Here is a 21,225-nt window from a genome sequence, read left to right as displayed (position 1 = left end):
ATGAAAGTGGAACAAACCAAGTATGTGAGTCCATCAGTTGTAGAAATTGAGACACCTTATACATACATACATACATACATACATACATACATACATACATACATACATACGAGGGGGTATCCAAAAGTTTTTGACATCACCCAGAAGGAAAAGAGCTATATTGATGACATTTTGTCAGTGTAATCACTGGTCCTTATGTACTTTATGGTCCAAAAATGGTCTCATAAGTATGTTTAATTTTTTACAGGTGGCGCTATGATGGGCAATAGGCGCATAACCTTTTCATGATAAGATCCTCCACTTTTTTGAGTTTCTTCACTGTGGCCGCATCATCCGTAAATGATTGACGTCCACTTCTTGGCTCATCTGTAAGGGACATGCGGCCAGTTTGGAAATTCCTTTTTCAAAAAGCAACAGTGCCATATGATGGGCAATCATCACCACAGATAGCTTTCATTTCATCATAGATTTTCTGAGCATTGTAGGCCTAACCCTCCAAATGCAGAAACTTAATCAATATGCGTGCCTCAATTTTCACTACCTTACAGGTTATGCGCCTACTGCCCATCTAGCGCCACCTGTAAAGAAAGTAAACATACTTATGAGACCATTTTTGGACCATAATGTACATAAGGATCAGTGATTACACTGACAAAATTTCATCAATATAGCTCTTTTTCTTCTGGATGATGTCAAAAACTTTTGGATACCCCCTCGTACATACATGCACACTTCCCAAAAAAGCTATAAAAAGTAGTGCAAACTTCTATAATACCATGAATACACTGTACTGACAATGTAGCGTATTAGACTTGCATTGAATTTTTTCAGTAAAACGTCAAAGGCTGAAAATGACGCATATAATCGAATCCGTGATTGACCAGAAGATATACGCAAAATATGCAAATGAGATGCGCATCACGTTATCACTGTATTACATCCAAAACACAGGAACCGGATGATATAGTAATTACAGAAGTATATGCCTAATAAATGAAATATATAGGAAAGATTAGATCGAATAAAGGAAATACTTGTACTTCCGCCAGGATGTCACTATACCGAAGTACACTGTTGTCCCAAAAACCTCGTTATGCACTTTTAATTTTAAAGGATTATTTCTCATAGTTTGAAAAGCCCCATTTCAAACATTTCTTCTTATCCTAAAAAAAAAAACATTTTTAGATGACATCTCATACTGCAGTTACTGTTCATTTTCCTATACACAATACACAGTGCTCTCACCATTGACGCGCGACCTCTATAAACAGTGTATGTTATAGGTATAGGGCATTGCCTAATTTAGATGTTTGGAAATATTCGCACTTTGGTGATTTAGTAAGGAAGGGCACGCATGGCCTGCAAAATTCTCTGTGTAAATCGAATGCAACTTTTAGTGACTATCACTCACTTGTGGACCGCTCTCTTCCGAAGGGCATTAAAGGTAAACAACTTGACGGATATTTTTTTGTACTTGCTGTCATTCGAGAATAATATATATTTTACAAAGGCTAAAACTGTGTAGGTGGGGCATCTGCAAATGTTCGTACCTCCCTGATATGTAAGTGACAAATAACAGCAAAATCAACTCCCATATCTGTCCATAACTTTGGTCAGTGGAGCTAGCCAGGGGATTTCAAGTGGGTGATTATTAATTGGCAAGAACCATATTTGGGCATAAGTACAGTCCACCATTCAATGTGGAGGATGGGCTAGACTTTATCGATTGATTTTGCTGGAGTAATTTCTTTTTAACCAGGTTTAAGTACTGCAAGGATCGAATCATGTTTGCTGTGCAGAATAACTGCACTATGTTAAAGAGGCAGTGAGAAATTCCGAGAACAAAACATTAAAATGAGAAAACATTGTCTTATTTTGTTACATTGAGTACTCAAAGAGCCTACCGACCAGTAATTTAGAGACAAGAATTAATTCGGTTATATTGAAATGTCTTGTGCAATGAAATCCAGATCCGGAAATTTATTACATAAACATCATGTTTAAGCTTAACTATTTCAGATGCTGATTACATACTTTTTAATAATATATCTCATGCTTCATTTAGCACAAAACGAATTCCAATCGAACATTTTAATTTGTTTGAATAAATTTCAATATCATTTCACAAATTTCATTTGATCTAACCACCATTCACTATGATTCGATAAATTAGAACACAGGTCCTGTACATCAATTATTTCAATCATAATTATAATTTTACTGTTCCCCTAATGGTGGATATTACATTCCTGAAGTGTGTGCTATATAGCCTACATAACATTTTTCATCGCTTTCATGTCTTCCAAAATGTCATTCTTAAACAGTGCCTATTGTAGGCCTATATTAGGCGAAACTTAACTATAGGCTACATTTCTCTTAACAATTTCTCAGTTGCTACTCGTCCTGTTCCTTTGTGACAGAGATGATCGCTCACTCTTACCGACCCTTTCGATTTTCGACCACTCTAAAAACTCTATATTTGACTTTTAGAAAACACCCAACATGTCAACTCGTACATTATAGTTTTGTCGGAAGTTTTTGGGCGCACCGTTTGATTTTTTTTAAAACAAATATTCGCCCACTGGTGACACGAAAAAAGAAAGGAAAAAAATAAATTTTGCCCTAGCGTAAAACACTTTTTCCCAAACAACTCTGTATAAAGGTATACTTAAAATTGGTAATTTTACCACTGAAGGCGGCGATGAAAATGAATTCTTTTTCTAATATACATGTATTTTAGCTGCTAATATCATTGTTTGCACTTTTAGGAGAGTGTACGTTTCCTTGATACGTCTAATACCTTAAATGCGGAAATACTTTGCTTTGTATGGGAACAATTGGCGTGATGAATAGTAATTTAATCACGAAATACACCCGGAAAGCAGGATACAAGATGGTATACCGCAACTGACGTTTTTGTTTCCATATATGGCAATTTTGCTAATTCAAGCACCCATTCTTGCATCAGCCAAATAAATAAATATACCCTATATTGTAGGCCTTGACGTTCTGGTTTTCAATATTGCTTTTAATCATTGCCAAACAGGAGAGGTAACAACAGCATCAGTAGTCATATTTTATTATAAAGGAAATCGTTACAATATTTTACTTAAACTCTGGTAAGTTACTGCTGCGGAAAACAGGTCATTTGATTAATGGTTTTTGTTTTTGTTTTTTGTTTTGTTTAGTTTTTTTTTTAGAAGTTCGTGTTTATTCAGGGATTTTGTTTACTGCATGTATTTAAAACAAGATATTTATAGTTTTGATTTTACCTTTTTCTTTTTGTAACTATTAATTTATTTATATAACATTTAACAACAAATAAAATTCATAAATACCTAATGGTAATTAAAAACAATTAAATTAACTTTTACCATGTTCACTCATATTCAACTGTCTGAAAAGGGTCAGGAACTATTGCAAAGTAAACTTTCGAACAATCATATCAACTGACATGTTTAAAATACATGTGACCTTTTCTGTCAACCTTGATTAGACCCGTAGCCAGAAAGAAAAATTAACAAAGGCATCACCTTTTCATGCTTTAAAAAAGTGGACTTTTTGTCTATTAGGCCCTAAGGGAACTGGTGACCTCTTCCCCCGGCTATACGGACCAGACAAATTGTATACTTATTGGAAGCCACCAAAATGACCAAAAATCATTGTGTATCCCATTTATGTTGCAGAACAAGATGGCTACCACTACTACATTTGTTCGCGTATCAGTAATGATGGTTTTCATGGGATTCGCACCAGAGTTCTGCATATCATGCTTGGAGGCACAACCACCGCCACCAGACGTGGATATTGGGGTACCAGACGACATTCCACAGTTGACACCTGTATTTGATCCCAATACTAGCAATGTTGGCGTCGGTGTTGGAGTTCCAGTACAGACTCAGTAAGTGACTGTTCTGCTTACAGCATAGACCCTATGTATCATTAGTACTAGTATTGGCAACCTATATACAGGCTGCATCAAAATGATTGGTACCCATCAGCTTTGTTGTCTATTTAAATTCCGGTATCTAATGAAACGCTTGCTTCTCCCAAATTCATCATTAGATCCTCTTGCAGTGACTACAATTTATAGTTGTATGACATTTTATTACATAAATCTACCAATATTGAAATGATGTTAAACTGTATTTTGATAGGGTATTTTATTATACTCACCGGGTATTGATGGGTGCCAATCATTTTGATACACCCTGTACACCAGGCATTTTAAATTTCGTTTGAGGCGGACGATCGCTCTCGCTCGCCACCGCTTACCCAAACTCCATTTCGAGTAATCGATATCCACTCACCATAATAACTAACATCGTTCGTTGCTAGTAATCATGGTAATAGCCCAAAATTAGATCTAATGTAGGCCTATATATAATAAGTTTCAGCACTTTTCAATAATTCAATTCATTAGCCTTAATTCCTGTTAGCTGGTCCCCCACCCCCTCGGCTTTTATGATCCGTCAAGTCAAGACCGTCATCGTCTGTCGATATGCTTGAACGAGCCGCTACACTGTTCAATAGCTTTCTTGTACTATATGAAATGTGGCGGGCGATTTAAAATTCACGTGCCCTTAGCAAACTACGATGCGTACGCACACTGCAGGGCAAAGAACAATGGAAATTAACACAATGCGCGCGCATACTGCCGGGCAATGACATCACATGCCAAGTGGTCTATAGACGAATCCAAATCCACGCATTCCTACACCTGACTAGCAGCCTTTAGTTGGGTAGCCGTCGGCTACAATGCACTCAAAATGTGAAATGATTCGGCCTTGGCGGAAAAATTAAACTGCATTCCATCACCCGTTTTACATCTACAAGCTTCTACATGGTCTATTCACTCTTGAAGTGACATAATAATCGGATTAACTACACGCGGTATCTATGCATTGATGTACTTGCGAACAAAAGGACTATGTATGAATAGATGCGACGGGATTACCTGCGGAATTATCTCCATTATATATATTATTAGTTATTATTCTATTAAGGATACGATACATGATTTACCGACAAGTGACTCATTTCGGAATGCGATCATGAATTTTGAAGAAAAAAAAGTTCCCACAGGCTTCGTTTGGAATCGAACCAGCGATTCTAAACTTCCTTCGATTACGCGTCTAGCGCTTTACCACTCGGCCACCGTGGCAGTTGAGCGAATGAGTGTAATGATAAAAGATAAATCTCATAATGCCATCTTTAGCCTTTTGTTTTCTAAAAAAAGACGCGTTTTGTAAAGATAGATTAGCCGTTTTATGCATAAATTGCACGAACGTTTGGAAAAGGTTTCAAACAAATAATAAAGACACTGATGTGATGATGAAATTGCGTAAGTCGGGAATTATCTGCGTCGCAATGTTTTGCTTTGGTTTTAGGAATTTGACCTTAAAATTTACGACTTCATGACATTATCATTCGAAATCAACAAAAGATATTTCAACACTATATGTCCTCATTCTTTCTCTAGAATGTTTTGTACATGTATGTGAAATAGCTTCAACAATGGTTCGCTGCATAATGGTAAAATAGCCTTGACCTAAAAAAGGGCGAGAGGTACCATATTTACGGATTCAGGCTAAATTTAAAATTGATATAAAACGTTTGTTTTTGATCGATTACAAAAATTAATTTTTGTCGTATAAGAAATTGTATCTGGCGTGAATTACACTACAATTTTTATTCCTAGGGCTCTTTGACTTCTTCAAATAATTGTTTTAATGATAGAGTGAATCCCCTGGCCCTCTATAATTACGCACAAAAGATCGACCCCCCCTTAACCCTCCTCGTCCTTGCATCTTCTCTAGGTGTTAGGCGGCTTTTATTTGCACAATTGGACGCTCAAAATACCAGGTTGGTGCTAGCGGCTACCCAAAGATGTCCGACCAAATCCTGACCATGACTTGGCTCGTTGGATTCGTCTATAGAGGAATCCAAATGCACGCATTCCTACACCTGACTTGCAGCCTTTAGTTGGGTAGCCACCGGCTACAATGCACCCAAAATGTGAAATGATTCGGCCTTGGCGGAAATTTTAAACTGCATTCCATCACCCGTTTTACACATTCCGCGAAAACACACTAGGTGGACAAAAGAATGATTAAACAATACAGTTCCCTTTGTCAAAACACACAGCTTCTATATTCTCTGTTGAAGTGATATATTAAATAATCGGATTAACTACACGCGGTATCTATGCATTGATGTACTTGCGAACAAAAGGACTATGTATGAATAGATGCGACGGGATTACCTGCGGAATTATCTATATTGTATATATTATTCTATTAACCCCCCCCCCCACCCCCATCGTCCTTGCATCTTCTCTAGGGGTTAGGCGGCTTTTATTTGCACAATTGAACGCTCAAAACACCAGGTTGGTGCTAGCGCCTACCCAAAGATGTCAGACTAAATCCTGACCATGACTTGGCTCGTTGGATTCGTCTATACGCAAAGGCCTGTTGATACTTCCAATTGAGTAAACATTGCCCATTGCCCAAACATAGATTTATTTCAAATCGTATTATACTTAATCTTTACAGGGTTCGAAAACGTCGTGAAACGTCCGAAATTCCACCCTCCAAGATAGCGCTATTTACCATGATGGACGTGAATGATAATGACCAGTTACAGCTAGAGGAATGGATAAAAGCTGCTGGCACCCCTGAAAATTTCGTGGAATTCTTGAGGAAAGCTGATTCAAACGGTAAGACAAAATAAATACGTACAGGGTGTCCCAGAAAAAAAATACAGAGTGAATGAAATTAAACGGAAGTCGAGAAGTAGAACTCATAATCAAAAAATTTAAAATGTAGCGTATTATTCTATTTTATTGTGCATCACGTTACGAAGAGTTTAACGATTACGTAATGCGCGCATCAATGCAGTTCATTCCAAGTTTGATCACAGGCGCTTTTTTCATACTCGCTCACCCCTTCCTTAAAAGTTTGTGTATCTCAATTAATTTAGTCCACATTATCTATTTTATAATCCGACGGTGTTATGTTATTCATGCTTTCAAGTGGCGTATAGCCATGCAGGGGACCAGATTCTCCCACACCTTGGGATATATACCCCCTCAAGCATACCCCGTTGGATTCCAGCTGCCGTGATATTTTACGTTTTTAGGTCAAAAACAATATTAAACATTAAATTACAAACTCAAATAACATGGAGAGGTGAATTGTCTCTGAAAATCCTGGGATATCCCATTATATCCACTCCTGCCGGGACTTGAACCTGGAATCTAGTACGTGTAAAGCACATGCGTTATCTAACCATTGAGCTGGATAAAACTAAGTAGTAATGATTTTAGTGTTTTTGACAATTTTAATCCAATTTTGTCTCCCCTTGAAAATTGCTTCACCTTGGCCACCTGATTAAACTGACCACCAAATAAGACGACAGTATTTCGGGGATAAATTATTATACAAGTAAGACACTAGCTGTGCTTTTTCCGTGAGTGTGCTCCCTTCCCAAAAATAATCAGAGGGTATATAAGAGGAGAAGCATACCAGATTGTAAGGTTGCCCCGAAAAAAAAAAATCACGTCTTCTTTGCTAACTAAATATGCCTATTTTCTTTATTACAGGTGACGCCATGATTTCTTGGGATGAATTCCAGAAAGTACCTGCCATAACATTCAGCTGACTGCAATAAAATAATATTTTGAACCTGAGTATTTGGTATAATAGAGAAAATCACAATGTAATCAATACAACAACACATTGATATGTAAATAACAATAGGCTAAGTCTCCTCTATAAACTTGACCGATGCCTTATTTATGATTAAAAAATTATTGTTTACGCACAACGAAAACTATAACGTTTTATACTTCTTATATTTATTTATTCAATTTAATTTATTGAAGTATCACTCCAGCAAACACAAAACGTTTTTGAAACGTTTTTAACAGGTTATATTTTTTATTTTTGTTTTTCGCAAAAATGTTTCAATAACATTAAATGTCGGGTTATATCAGGGTCAAGGAAACGTTTTGCATGAAAACACAAGTGTTGCAAAAATATTTTTAAAATGTTTTCAGTAATGTTATTGTAAAATATTTTTGTAAATTTGTTTGCCAATATTTAAATAAGATTATTTTAGAATATTTGCAGTAAGTTATCACAAAACGTTTTTGAATGTTATAACATGTTATGAATGTTATGTTTTATACCCTTTATATAATTATATCCTTTATATAACCCGAAAAACGTTTTCTGGTAACATTTTCTAACCTTTTGCGATTGATGTCGAAAATGTTTTGTGTTTGCTGGGATTACTAGTCATTGACGGCATACATCAGTTTTGTGCTTGATTCAGTACTAACTAAACATAATATGATTATTATACATTAAATTAATAATTATCAAACGATTGTGAAAAGAACGCTAACGCTACTTACTTCTTCCGATCATTTGTTTCTTTTCCTCCTTTGAACATGTACTCGTGTAGTGCTGCAGAATGGTGCAGCATAATACACTTATTGTGCATTTTTCCGAAAAAGCACAGAAATTGGCTCAAATGCATAGTTTTTGATGTGCTTAACAAATTTGAGATAAGGGCCAAAACCAAAAATAATTTCTTTCCAAAATGGCAAGAAAAGTCATCAAAGTTTATGCAGGGTAAAATTCAATAATTGTTTCTTGTATCAAAATGTGACATTTGACATTTTACTTTATAACTTAATTATCATTATCTAACTTCATTATTAACTTTAAAAAAACGTACATCGCAGACATGCTAAACTATATTATATCTTTTATGAGTCCTCATGACTAGAGGAGTACTTTGGTTTGAATTTGACCCTGCATAAGCTTTGATGACCTTTCCCCGCCATTTTGTAAAGAAATTATTGGTGGCCCTAAATCCAACTTTATTAAGCATACACAATACCTATTTGATTGTGTGATTTTTTTGGGAACATTCACAATAATTTCACCATTCTGCAGCACTAGTGGTACTAAAACACGTAACATGATGAGCTATGATGTTACTTTTCTGTTATATTGCAGACAGGATGCGTAATTTGATGTAGAACTCAATATTTGGCGCGGTTTGACAGAAATACCGCAGTAGTGTAGCAAATCAATTGCTGTGAAATTGTGATCAATATTTATGATACGCTATGTCGATAAATATGTAACGAACAGATTAGATTTTTAGAAAGTGCGCCTTTTGTAATTTGCCGTTTTAGATTTATATTGAATTGACCTTTTGCGTAAATCCCATAAGCCTTTGCGAGTACACCTGAGATGTCGTCATTTGACGTCACGCCGACTTGCAATGCGCAGTAACGTGTTCGCTAAACGCGTACTGACGTCAAATGACAACATCTCAGGTGTACTCGCAAAGGCTTATGAGATTTACCGAAAAGGTTAATTCAAGTTTGTACTCAAATTTAATAATTCACTTTCTTATACCTACTCCATCAAACATATGCAATGGTCCAACAAATATTTAGGGTTAAAATCGGTAAGGATGATTTTGAGATTTCTTTTATTTGATTACAGTGCAAAAAGGTAAATGAAACAAATGTCTGACTGGCTAAATGATGAAATAGTTTCAGTTAACCTTTTGCGATTACATATTATTATATCAATTACTTTGCGTATCAGAAATATGTTCTGTATGTTTAATAGTGAAAAGAAAGTGACAGCACAATCTTTCCGAGAAAATATTTCTTATGTGCAATAATTATTAACTTTAATACGAAAATTCTTGTATACCCGCATTCCCATGACATAATTATATTCATATTTTGATAAATAAATATACCTGTAAATTAAAACAAGCAAATATTACCACAAGCTCACGATCTCCTTTTTGAGTGTATGGTGGCTCTAAAAAGAGCCGTTGTATGTTATGTAAACTAGTCAGTTTACTTCTTCTTTGGCAAAAGAACAGCCTGGATGTTTGGCAGGACACCACCTTGGGCGATGGTCACACCTCCGAGAAGCTTGTTCAACTCTTCGTCGTTGCGGACAGCCAGTTGCAAGTGACGTGGGTTGATTCTGGTCTTCTTGTTGTCACGGGCAGCATTGCCAGCCAACTCAAGGATCTCAGCGGTCAGATATTCCATGACGGCTGCCAAGTAGACTGGGGCACCAGCACCAACACGGTTGGCATAGTTGCCCTTTCTCAAGAAGCGGTGCACACGGCCAACAGGGAACTGAAGTCCTGCACGGGATGAGCGGCTCTTAGCCTTGCTCTTTGCCTTTCCTCCTTTACCACGTCCAGACATGATGAATTGTATTTTGTTCAGTGTCGATACAAAATGAATGACCTTAGAAAATAACACGTTCCTTATATATGTAATAGTGGGATCCTAACGCAGTTTCAGAAGGGATTAAGTCTCCAATTGTTGACCAATCAGTGAGAGATATTGACCAAAACATATATTGACCCACGAAGTATAGACGAAATTATGAGTCAATTGACCAATACATGAAGTATTGACCAGTACGTGGAGCATCGACCAATACATGGAGTATTGACCAATACATGGAGCATCGACCAATACACGGAGTATTGACCAATACACCGCGTATTGACAGGTTTATGGTGCTGTATTGATGAAGTAAAGAAGATTAGAGAAGAATTTGTCCTGTTCTTCTTTGGATAAAATCACCTCACAAACCAGTCTCTTACATGACTCTATTATTATAATAGGCTGGCTTTTCTTCTTCCGGGCACGGGTTTTACGTGCACAGTTTACCCATGCACGATCCTGGAACCTAGACTTTTGGTATATAAATGGGTCCAAATTTTTTGAAAAATTGGTATATTTATGGGTCCACTTCCAAAATCTCAGCGGCACGTCCTACCAAAACCAAACTTGAGTACCCCCCCCTGGCCTAGGATTCATCCCGGGGATTATCTCCTTCTCGTTTTGAATAGCTCTGACACACGTGCACAGTGACAGTGGAGAGTCTTCCTGTACACGGGACCAACGGCTTGATGAGACTTTCGAACCACGAGACGTCGGAAACACATAACCTATTATATCTGTATCATCCTAGATGAAAAAACGTAGATAATTTTGTCAGTATTTCGTGGAGAAATTAAAAGAAATTATACTTATCATAATAACAATAATCATTACTGCGTGATAACAGCGCGGGTAGCTGAATACGTGGGGATCTGTCAGAGTCTGTCAGAAAGACAATGTATATAGATTTTCAAAAATTATTGCCATTGATGTAATACAATTTTTTTCTATTTTAAAACAAAGTTAATCAAGTATAATAAATATCTCTATCAAAAGTAATAGCAGGAATACTTTCGGCGCATTATGAAAAAAATTCAATATTTGGGATCAATGTTGCATATTTGAATCAATGTTTGCTAAAATGTATGCACCCACAAGGATTCCTAAACCAACTAAAAATCAATGTTGGAGTTCTGATCAATTGCAGTCTACAAAGCAAGACAAACGATCGGTTATTGAACATGATTTCTCGCCGAAAAATGCAGGATCCTTCATTTGCATATCAAATCATATAAATATAGCCTGCTTCAGGAAGACTAGACATTTTTTGTTGAAGAAATCTATCGTCAACATGCCTGCCAAGACTAGCGGAAAGGGAGCAAAGAAGGCCGGTAAGGCCAAGGGTAGTTCAGTAGCTGGCAAGAGGCGTAGACGCCGAAAGGAAAGCTACGGCATCTACATCTACAAGGTGCTCAAGCAGGTGCACCCAGACACTGGTATCTCCAGCAAGGCCATGAGCATCATGAACAGCTTTGTCAACGATATCTTCGAGCGCATCGCTGGCGAGTCGTCCCGTTTGGCTAACTACAACAAGAAGTCAACCATCAGCAGCCGCGAGGTCCAGACTGCTGTCCGTCTTATTCTGCCTGGTGAGCTGGCCAAGCACGCCGTGAGTGAAGGCACCAAGGCTGTCACCAAGTACACTACCTCCAAGTAAATGTATGCTATCAAACCCAACGGCTCTTTTTAGAGCCACCCTATCTTCTAAAAAGAGAATATGACTTGTCTCAAATATTTGCGAAATCGAAACAAACATGACACAAAATTGGTTTCATCAGCACTATCATTCACGAACATTCCATGCGCATTTTGTACAAAATTGACCGTGTATGACAGTATGTGTCAAAATTAGAACATTGTAGAATAAAAAAAGTATTTGCTTCTCGTAGATTGACAACAACTAAATATACCGCTTACTTTATTGGTTTTTTTATTTAAATTTCCTTTGACCATGTTGACCATTATGTACTTTTAAAAATCATTTTTTACGTGTTGCCTACTATTGGTCCTTATTTCTGTCGATGTTGCAGGATTTAGAAATGGCAAAATAAATGACAAGTGGTACAACATCATTTCTTTTAATTTTCGAGCCGCATCTATTTCTGAATGTTCATTTGATAAGCTTTAATCTTATAATACACCGCTATCATGGTAAATAGGGATGGGGGTACTTGGAAAGATGGGTACGGGGATGTGCGGCAGAGACACTAACTACAAAAATATCAAGAATTTGGCAAATTTACCGTGATTTTGAAGCGAAATAATTCAGTATATTTTGGTGGTATTTTTTTTTTGGGGGGGGGATTTGTTTGTTTTGTTTTATTTCTTCTTTTGCCTGTGCATCCTGAGAAAATATTCTCCAGGTGTACTCTCTAAATTCTAAAGAGTGAAAAAGTCAATCCTCCTCGGAGTGACTCTTCGGGTCAATCGAAAAGATTGACATTTCAATCTACCAAGAGTAAAAATCACATATTTTTCTCCATACGAAGAAAATTTTCATTCTGCAAAGAGTGAAATTTCGATCTTTTCGCCAGCCCATAGGGCTGGTACCTAATTCTGAGATGGGATTTGTGTACACTAAAGATTAGCTAAGATTATAGCCTTCTTCTATTGGTATGAATTATTTTTTTTATTTCTTGTGGTGGAAATGTTTTTGATGTCTGCTAATTCGATTTGCAAGGAAAAGAAAGTATGTTTTGCCGTTTCAACGAACGAAAACGATTGAGTATTGCCAAAGTTATGTTTGAATTAATTATGACTTAAAAAGTTATCATAGGTTAGGCCTACACATATAAACATAAACTTGTTCAGCAATCAGCATATCAAAAAAATGACATGGTCAAAGCGGGGGAATGATCACGAGGTCATATCAGTGGACTACTGCCCAGCAAACACAAAAACATTTTAAAAACGTTTTAAATAAGTTATATTTTGGCTTTTGGTTTAGGTAAAAACGTTTTAATAACATTAACATTTCGGGTTATATAAAGGTCATGACAACGTTTTAAAACGTTTTGCATGAAAACGCACTACAACAATATTTTTTTAATGTTTTCAAAAAATGTTATTTTAAACTATTTTTGCAAACATTTTTGCCAAATATTTTGTCAACACTTAAATAACATTATGTTAAAATATTTGAACCCAGCAAACGCAGAAATGTTCTTAAAATGTTTTTTTCAAAACCTTTTAATAACATTTAAATGTCGGGTTATATAAAGGTCATGAAAACGTTTTTAAAACGTTATTGCAAATATTTTGGGCAAACATTTTTCACAAAATATTTTTTCAACTCCAAAATAACATTCTGTTTAGAATGTTTTGTATCAAGTTTTCAAGAATGTTTTTGGAATGTTATTAAAACGTATTTATACCCTTTATGTAACCCGACATTTAAACGTTTTCTGTCAAACATTTTTGTTTGCTGAGCAGTAAATTATCAAAAAATGTTTTTTAAGGTTATGAAAACGTTTTACACTCCTAATATACCCTTTATATAACCCGACATTTAAACGTGTTCTGACAACCTTTTATAACCTTTTGCGAATGATGTCAAAAACGTTTTGTGTTTGCTGGGTGAGCATAGCATGATGTTTGGTTGCCTGTGAGTGCATAATTGATATGTTGATAACAGATCTAATAATGTTGTAGAATCAAAATCTTCATTATATGGACCACATTGAAGTCAAAGTAATTATCTATCCTATGCTGTATCGTTTTATGGATAAAATTGACTCAAAATGTTATTGATGATATTATTGCTATCTTTAACATCAGTTTTGTCTTTTCAACGGGAAAAATCCGATTGAAAATAAAGTTTTTAGGGGCTAGCTATAATATTGAACAATATATCCCATATTTTGACATGCACTTATAGAAAATAAATAAATTATTGTCTTACTTTATAAATTATAAATACTGTAAAATGACACATAACTAAAAGTGAGGTCAATTTCTATCTTTTTATTTGATTCATAAAATTACATTCAACAAAATGATTGAAGACTGAGAAAACACACAATGCAGACTATTACAGAATGGAGTAGGTAAGATGCCATGTCCATAGCTTTGCAGGAGTTTCGGACTAACAATCAACACATTCAAAAAATACAGTTTAAAAGTGAAGATTGTAGTGAATGATCAGTCCTTTATCATGTGCTTGCCACTATCTACTTTATAGTAAACTATACATTGCGAAATAATATAAAATCATTTTAAAATAAAATGTGCATGTAAGTTGAGTTTACATAGCGAATTAACTAACAACTGCAGTGTATTTCTTGATTTTAATAACAAGCATGGGTAAAAAGCAGTAAAGACAAAAATACAGAACAATTTGGAGTAATGAATTAAAGAGTTGACATGAGTTATAGGAGTTAATGTTTTTTGCTGTTTCAGTGTGCATGTTCTCGCCATTGATGGTTTGGTGAACTGTCATGTAACATGGATGTAAGAGAAAAAAAAAAAAATGCCTTTCACGGTGACCCAAACTATTTACAAGACCTCTTCTGCATTGAGGCTGGCCTTCCCTTTTAAAGGGAATTTTTATTAGAGTGAAATTTTCAATCTTTTCACTGAGTGTTCCCTCAGCACAATCTCTCTCGATTGAAGTTTATTTATGTTTATTAAATTTAAACACACTTCAATCGAAAGAGATTGTGATGAGGGAACACTCTGTGAAAAGATTGAAAATTTCACTCTAAAAAGATCGAAATTTTACTCTTTGCAGAGTGAACATTTTACTCGTATGGAGGAAAATATGTGATTTTAACTCTTGGTAGATTGAAATGTCAATCTTTTCGATTGACCTGAAGAGTCACTCCGAGGAGGATTGACTTTTTCACTCTTTGGAATTTAGAGAGTAATCGTGACGGGAAAAACAAAGTACAATATGTCCCAAAAAGAGGTAGTATAGGTTAAATGTAAAAAATGCATCGCAGTTGTGGCGTGCCACACGAATTTGTTGGCAGTTTTTCTCCCTTTTAGTTCCCAGCATGCAAAGCGCGAACCGATTTGCTGATCAGCTATATACCTTATGGTTACGAGTAATTACAAAAACTCCTTCACTTCTTACTCTCTAAACATGCTAAATGTAAAAGAGTGAAAAAAAAAAGAATTTTAACAGTGACTACAGTAATTACTCCAATGGAGGGAAATAAATGATTGGAAATTAAATTGAGTATTAAAAGAGCGATAGTCACTCTAAAAAGAGTGAATATGGAGTTTTCACTAATTTCATTCTTTGACATTGAGAGAGTATCTTATCCAGCAACATTACCAAGGTTTCGAGCTATAGTGCTTTACACCCAACAAATCATAACGAAGGGTGGTCTTAACCCTGGAATTAGGGAAGCTTTTGGGTCTCATAACTGCTAAATTGTTGGTCTAAGGTATATAAAAGTATACATTTTTAGAATGGCAAAGACTTGATGAATTCATCTGTGAGGTCAAATTTAGGTCAAAATGCTCATTTGTGGAGAAAATCCCAAAAAATGGTTTTGTGGCCCAATTTTTTTCGGTCAACGTAACAAAAAAATTCTTGGGCCATTTTTTTTTATTATTAATTTTTGAAAACGAGATAAAATATTTAGGAACCGTAAAATGCTCAATTTTCAAAAAAATCATAAAAAGCATGATTTTAGCCCAAGTTTCAAATATTGTTGGTGAAGTTAGTCAAGATAAAAAATAATTGAAAACCAATATTTAAAAAAAAACAGTTTTGGGGGATTTTCTCCAAAAATTAACATTTTGGCCCAAATTTGAACTCATAGAAATATGGTGCGTCCCTATTTCGGGTAGTTTATGTCCACTCTTTTCTATAGTCCGAGTTCCGACTTTGCCTGTGCAGCGATTTGGTTTCTGTTAAACTGGAAAAAAGAGACAGAAAGGATCATGCAAACTTCAATTATCTTCTTCAAACATGTTTGACACACCCTGCAATTTTATATATCTGCCATCTTCTAAATATTGTTTTAATTCATCTAAATATTCATGTAAATATCTTGTTCATTTATATCTGTTTTATTGTAGTCAAGCGCTTTGTGATCGCTTCATGTATTGTGCTATATAAATAAAGTATTATTATTATCATTATTATGCTTGAATTTTTCCAAAATTCAGTTGGGTGTTGTTGTTTTTTGCTGTTGTCTTTTCAGTCACAGCAAACGTTGAAACCTGAGACGAAAACACTTCAAATGGTTGTTTTGTATTTATTTATAATTCATGTGCTGAATATACTAATTGTTCGAAGCCAGAACTAATAATGTAATATAATAAGTAATCTGATTTGTTTAAAATTATTTGGGTAGCATACCATGAGGAGAGCAAACCTTTTTTTTTTTCCAGAGTAAGACATTATTTTATTTGAAATTTTTGGTAAGCCCAGAGAAGGGGAAAAAGGCCAAGAAGAACCAACAAGCATTAGTTATGTAGCGTCATATGGGCACGGGGATTGCCCCCCGACAGCCGACTGTTGAACAATTGGAATGTAGGTACTTACTTTGCCCGTTTCTGTTGTTGGAAATGCGGCTTCCATAAAGAGAAGGTACTTAGGAACAAGAAAATCAGATACCTGCAAGTTTGTAGAAAAATGGATAGCAACTTAACCCTCATAAGGTTTTTGTAACAGTCTGACGAGGTTGGGATGGGGAGGGGTTATTGCAACATCCCCCTGGGTGTTTGCTATCAGTGATTAGATAGGAAACCACAATCATAACATTATACGGAGTCAATGGTCATAATGTGTGATTTGCTTCACAGCGACGCCCTCAATTGAATTTCTACTTTTTGCATGATTAATGCCAACAATGTTAAAATATTTTACAAAAACGGACGAGAAAAGATACTTCAATATCGATCTCAACCTCCTACACTCTCATGAGCGCAAAGGATGAACGGACAGTATTGTTTGTTTGAGCGCTTTACAGCGATAGGATTTGATCATAGTTGTCGTCATCATCATCTTCGTCATCATCAACATTGTCATTGTCATCATTGTCATCGTCATCGTCATCATCATCATCATCATCATCATCATCATCGTTGTCGTCATCATCTTCGTCATCATCAGCATTGTCATTTTCATCATTGTCATCGTCATCATCATCGTCATCATCATCATCATTATCATCATCGTCTTTATCATCGTCATCATCATAATCATCATCATGGTCATCATCATCGTCGTTATCATCATCATCATTATCATCGTTAGTCATCGTCATCGTTATCACAATTCATCATCACCATCATCATCATCCTCATCGTCATCATCGTCATCATCATCATTATCATCATCGTCGTCGTCATCATCACCTTCATCGTCATCATCAATATTGTCATTGTCATCATTATCATCATCATCATCAGCATTATCACCATCGTCATCATCAACATCATCATCGTCGTCGACGTAATCATCATCATCGTCAAAATCATTGTTATCGTCATCAAAATTCATCATCATCATCATCTACTCTGACCCAAAATGGTCTCATTGCCAATGGCACAGTTCATTAACCTCCTGTAACAATTATCTCAAGGTTTGACCTCAACTGTGGAGTATGAGATTTTCTTTGAACGGTCCAAAGTCATACGAATAAAGAAACATGTGGATAAAGAACTGTGTCGTGACATGTTTAAGATCGGTTGTTCCTCAATGTAATCAGTAATTATACGCGATATTAGGGTTGGTATTACAAGGGCTAGGATTAGGGTTAGAATTATGGTTAGGGCTAGGGTTAGGATTAGGGTTATTGTTGGGGGTATAATTGAAGACCGAATTAAAAAGACTAGTTTGCGTATGACGTCCTGACAACCAGACCAAAAATGCCGTACTGCGCAGGTCAGCAACCAATCATGTCTTTTTAATTCGGTCTTCAATTATAGGGTTAGGATTAGCTTACACAAAATAATTTCACGAAAGTTCGACCATGTGATCTTATCACAACTTTCCTACATCATTCTATACTCAATCATTTGAAAAGTTATTCTTAAATATTTTCTGGAAAAATAATTTATATAGAATAATCTTTCACAAACCTTTCCTCTACAAAACTCCCTCAATTCGTCTGCAGTAACCTTGGCAGAAGGATGAAGTCTGAAGAAAAAACAGGAAATGGGAAAAGTTGCCAGGAAAATGATGATTCTTAAATTAGGATGCAATAATGATGATAATTATCTTAATAATTATCATGTTCATTAATACGATTTTTATTATTATATGTGTTGGCCCAAACTGCGTTGTTTTCTATGCCAAACATGTGGTCGAGCGGTCAATAAATGCTTTATTTTCTAACTTCCAGTTGAAAAGCCACCCATGATTGTACAATTTTAGCAAAGAGGAAAAGAATGGACAGTAAAATTAGTTAGAGGTTAATAACTGCGCATCGGTTATTTGGAGGGCATTGTGAAAAATCTAAACATTTTGCCTTTGGAACCGAGGAATATCCAGAGGGGCAAAGCAAAATGTTTAAATTTTTCACAATGCCCGACATATTACCGATGCAAAGTTATTAACCTCATTCATAACCGTCACTTTAATCTCTTCATCTTACAAAATAACACAAAATTTTGCTCAAAAGTTTATAAAAATAGATGATTTTTACATCTTCCCTTTCCCAAAATCGATCAGGCTAAAACATGACGACCAATAACAAAAGTGCGTATCACAATCTGTGCAAATATGGTAGCCCGCAATCCAAATACGGCAGCCAGCACGCGCGTAGTTTGTTCGACGCACAACAACACGCAAACGCCGGTCAATTGTGTGCGACATTGGAACAATTACGCATTTTGCGGTCAATTGTGAGATATTAATGACCTCGAATTGCGTTCGCGTTTTCACAAATAACTAAATGTAATTGGATCGCACACATCGCGTTTATTAATGAGGTTATGAATGGCTATTAAGGATCAGGAACAATTCGAAATTAATTGGTTATTATATATTAAAGTTGTTGTTATGAATACTGTTTATGTAACATTTTGCACTAATTTGTGTCATTTACCAAAATAATGGAATCAATAAATGAATTATGATAATTACCTCACACATGCGCAAACCTCTTCTGACGTTCGCTCATCAGGAACACCGACAACCTGTATCAACATTACGCAATCAAATTAGTTTGTTAACTCAAGATTTTATTTTCGTGCAAACTTCGGTACCCATATAATAATAAAGAAAAACATAACAACCCCAAGATATCTAGAAGATAACTGGGAATGATAAATATTGTTTTAAATGAGATTTTAATTAAATACAAAGGTAGTTAATCACCAATAGTTTGCAATTGTTATCACGAGTATAATAATCAAGGTATATTACCATAACATTGTTGACTGCTGGATGTTGATCTAAAACTTTTTCCAAATCTCCGGGAGCTATGTTGATGCCTTCTTTGATGATTCGTTCCTGTGTGCCCAAATTTATATTTCACAAGTAATTCTCTCTAGATCATTATTTCACATAATTAATGCAGCTGCAATAATACACAATCTGTGGAAGATTTTGGAAATATCTTCCACAGGGGGAGTGAATTTTAAATGGAATGAACACATTAGGTAGCTCCATTAGAATTTCATACACCTTCATGAGAAAGATTCAAACTGAATCTTCCACAGAGGGAGGGTGAATTTCAAATGCAGCTGCCTGATGTGTTCATTTTATTTGAAATTCATACTCCCTCTGTCATGTCTGTAGCGGATATTTCTAATATCTTCCACAGGCCTGGGGTAGTGAGGGTTTTAAATGGAATATCCCATTATGTGTCCGTTTGATTAGCACATCTATACTAAACTCCTCAACAAAAGTTTGGAATGTTTTTTCAAGCATCTATAGTTCATATTATTTGCGACATATTCATATCGTGCTGCATATCAATGGATCCCAGCAAACACAAAACGTTTTCGACATCATTCGCAAAAGGTTAAAGGCTGTCAGAAAGCGTTTAAGTGTCGGGTTATATAAAGGGTATATTAAGGGTATAAAACGTTTTCATAACATTAAAAATCATTTTTGATAATCTACTGCTCAGCAAACAAAAATGTTTTACAGAAAACGTTTAAATGTCGGGTTATATAAAGGGTATAAAAACGTTTTAATAACATTCCAAAAACATTTTTGAAAACTTGATACAAAACATTCTGAACAGAATATTATTTTGGGGTTGAAAAAATAGTTTGCGAAAAATGTTTGCCCAAAATATTTGCAATAGCGTTTTAAAAACGTTTTCATGACCTTTATATAACCCGACATTTAAATGTTATTAAAACGTTTTGAAAAAACATTTTAAGAACATTTCTGTGTTTGCTGGGTGCAAATATTTTAACATAATGTTATTTAAGTGTTGACAAAATATTTGGCAAAAAATGTTTGCAAAAATAGTTTACAATAACATTTTTGAAAAAAATTGTGGTAGTGTGTTTTCATACAAAAAGTTTTACAACATTTTCATGACATTTATATAACCCGACATTTTAATGTTATTAAAACGTTTTTATGTAAACCAAAAGCAAAAATATAACTTATTAAAAACGTTTTTCAAACCTTTTTGTGTTTGCTGGGGATAGCTACTTTATTCCCCTTTACAATGACACCACATTTGAAACAATCACCTTTTCACGGCTGCGTACACGTCTTGCAAATGTAGTAGGGCCTCAAACAGAATGTGCCAGTTGACCATTATTCTGTGCTCAAACAGGGTAGTCAACGACTAAATATGTGAGTAGAGAGAATGAAATGACATGTCATCAACCCAGATCTCAACCTGATTGAACATGCACTTGTGGGACCAGCTTGGTCGTACTGTGCGTGCCAGAGTAGCCAATGCAACCACGTTGAATAATCTGCGAATGAATCTTGGTTGAAAAATAGAATGCCATCCCACAGCAATGTGTGATCAGGCTGGTGAGCAGATGAGCAGCATGAGAAGGTGCCT

General features: G+C 35.6%; 3 protein-coding genes across 3 annotated transcripts; 2 read left to right on the top strand and 1 right to left on the bottom strand.

The window, feature by feature from the left end:
• The first annotated feature begins 2,982 nt into the window (after positions 1–2,982).
• LOC140150831 (uncharacterized) lies at positions 2,983–8,013 on the top strand. The gene is made up of 4 exons (XM_072172970.1): positions 2,983–3,119; positions 3,687–3,901; positions 6,555–6,718; positions 7,604–8,013. Exons 2-4 carry the CDS (start codon positions 3,693–3,695, stop codon positions 7,660–7,662), a joined length of 432 nt encoding a protein of 143 aa, XP_072029071.1. The 5' UTR covers positions 2,983–3,119; positions 3,687–3,692; the 3' UTR covers positions 7,663–8,013.
• A 1,871-nt stretch (positions 8,014–9,884) lies between these two features.
• Positions 9,885–10,331, bottom strand: LOC140150830 (histone H2A-like). The gene has a single exon (XM_072172969.1). It carries the CDS (start codon positions 10,256–10,258, stop codon positions 9,896–9,898), a length of 363 nt encoding a protein of 120 aa, XP_072029070.1. The 5' UTR covers positions 10,259–10,331; the 3' UTR covers positions 9,885–9,895.
• Positions 10,332–10,903: 572 nt separating this feature from the next.
• On the top strand, positions 10,904–12,622 carry LOC140149796 (late histone H2B.L4-like). The gene has a single exon (XM_072171842.1). The coding sequence runs from the start codon at positions 11,355–11,357 to the stop codon at positions 11,940–11,942; it is 588 nt and encodes a 195-aa protein (XP_072027943.1). The 5' UTR covers positions 10,904–11,354; the 3' UTR covers positions 11,943–12,622.
• Positions 12,623–21,225: the final 8,603 nt, after the last annotated feature.

This window comes from Amphiura filiformis, chromosome 4, assembly GCF_039555335.1.
Source record: "Amphiura filiformis chromosome 4, Afil_fr2py, whole genome shotgun sequence".
NCBI lineage: Eukaryota > Metazoa > Echinodermata > Ophiuroidea > Amphilepidida > Amphiuridae > Amphiura > Amphiura filiformis.
This window is presented reverse-complemented; position numbering and strand designations above follow the sequence as displayed.

What these genes read in the sequence shown, in the direction of transcription:
- LOC140150831 (XM_072172970.1), top strand. Translation starts at nt 3,693, where the DNA reads ATGGCTACCACTACTACATTTGTTCGCGTATCAGTAATGATGGTTTTC. An exon ending in GGAGTTCCAGTACAGACTCA is followed by an intron (nt 3,902 to 6,554) that starts GTAAGTGACTGT and finishes TAATCTTTACAG; the next exon opens with GGTTCGAAAACGTCGTGAAA. An exon ending in GAGGAAAGCTGATTCAAACG is followed by an intron (nt 6,719 to 7,603) that starts GTAAGACAAAAT and finishes TCTTTATTACAG; the next exon opens with GTGACGCCATGATTTCTTGG.
- LOC140150830 (XM_072172969.1), bottom strand. Translation starts at nt 10,258, where the DNA reads ATGTCTGGACGTGGTAAAGGAGGAAAGGCAAAGAGCAAGGCTAAGAGC.
- LOC140149796 (XM_072171842.1), top strand. Translation starts at nt 11,355, where the DNA reads ATGTTTGCTAAAATGTATGCACCCACAAGGATTCCTAAACCAACTAAA.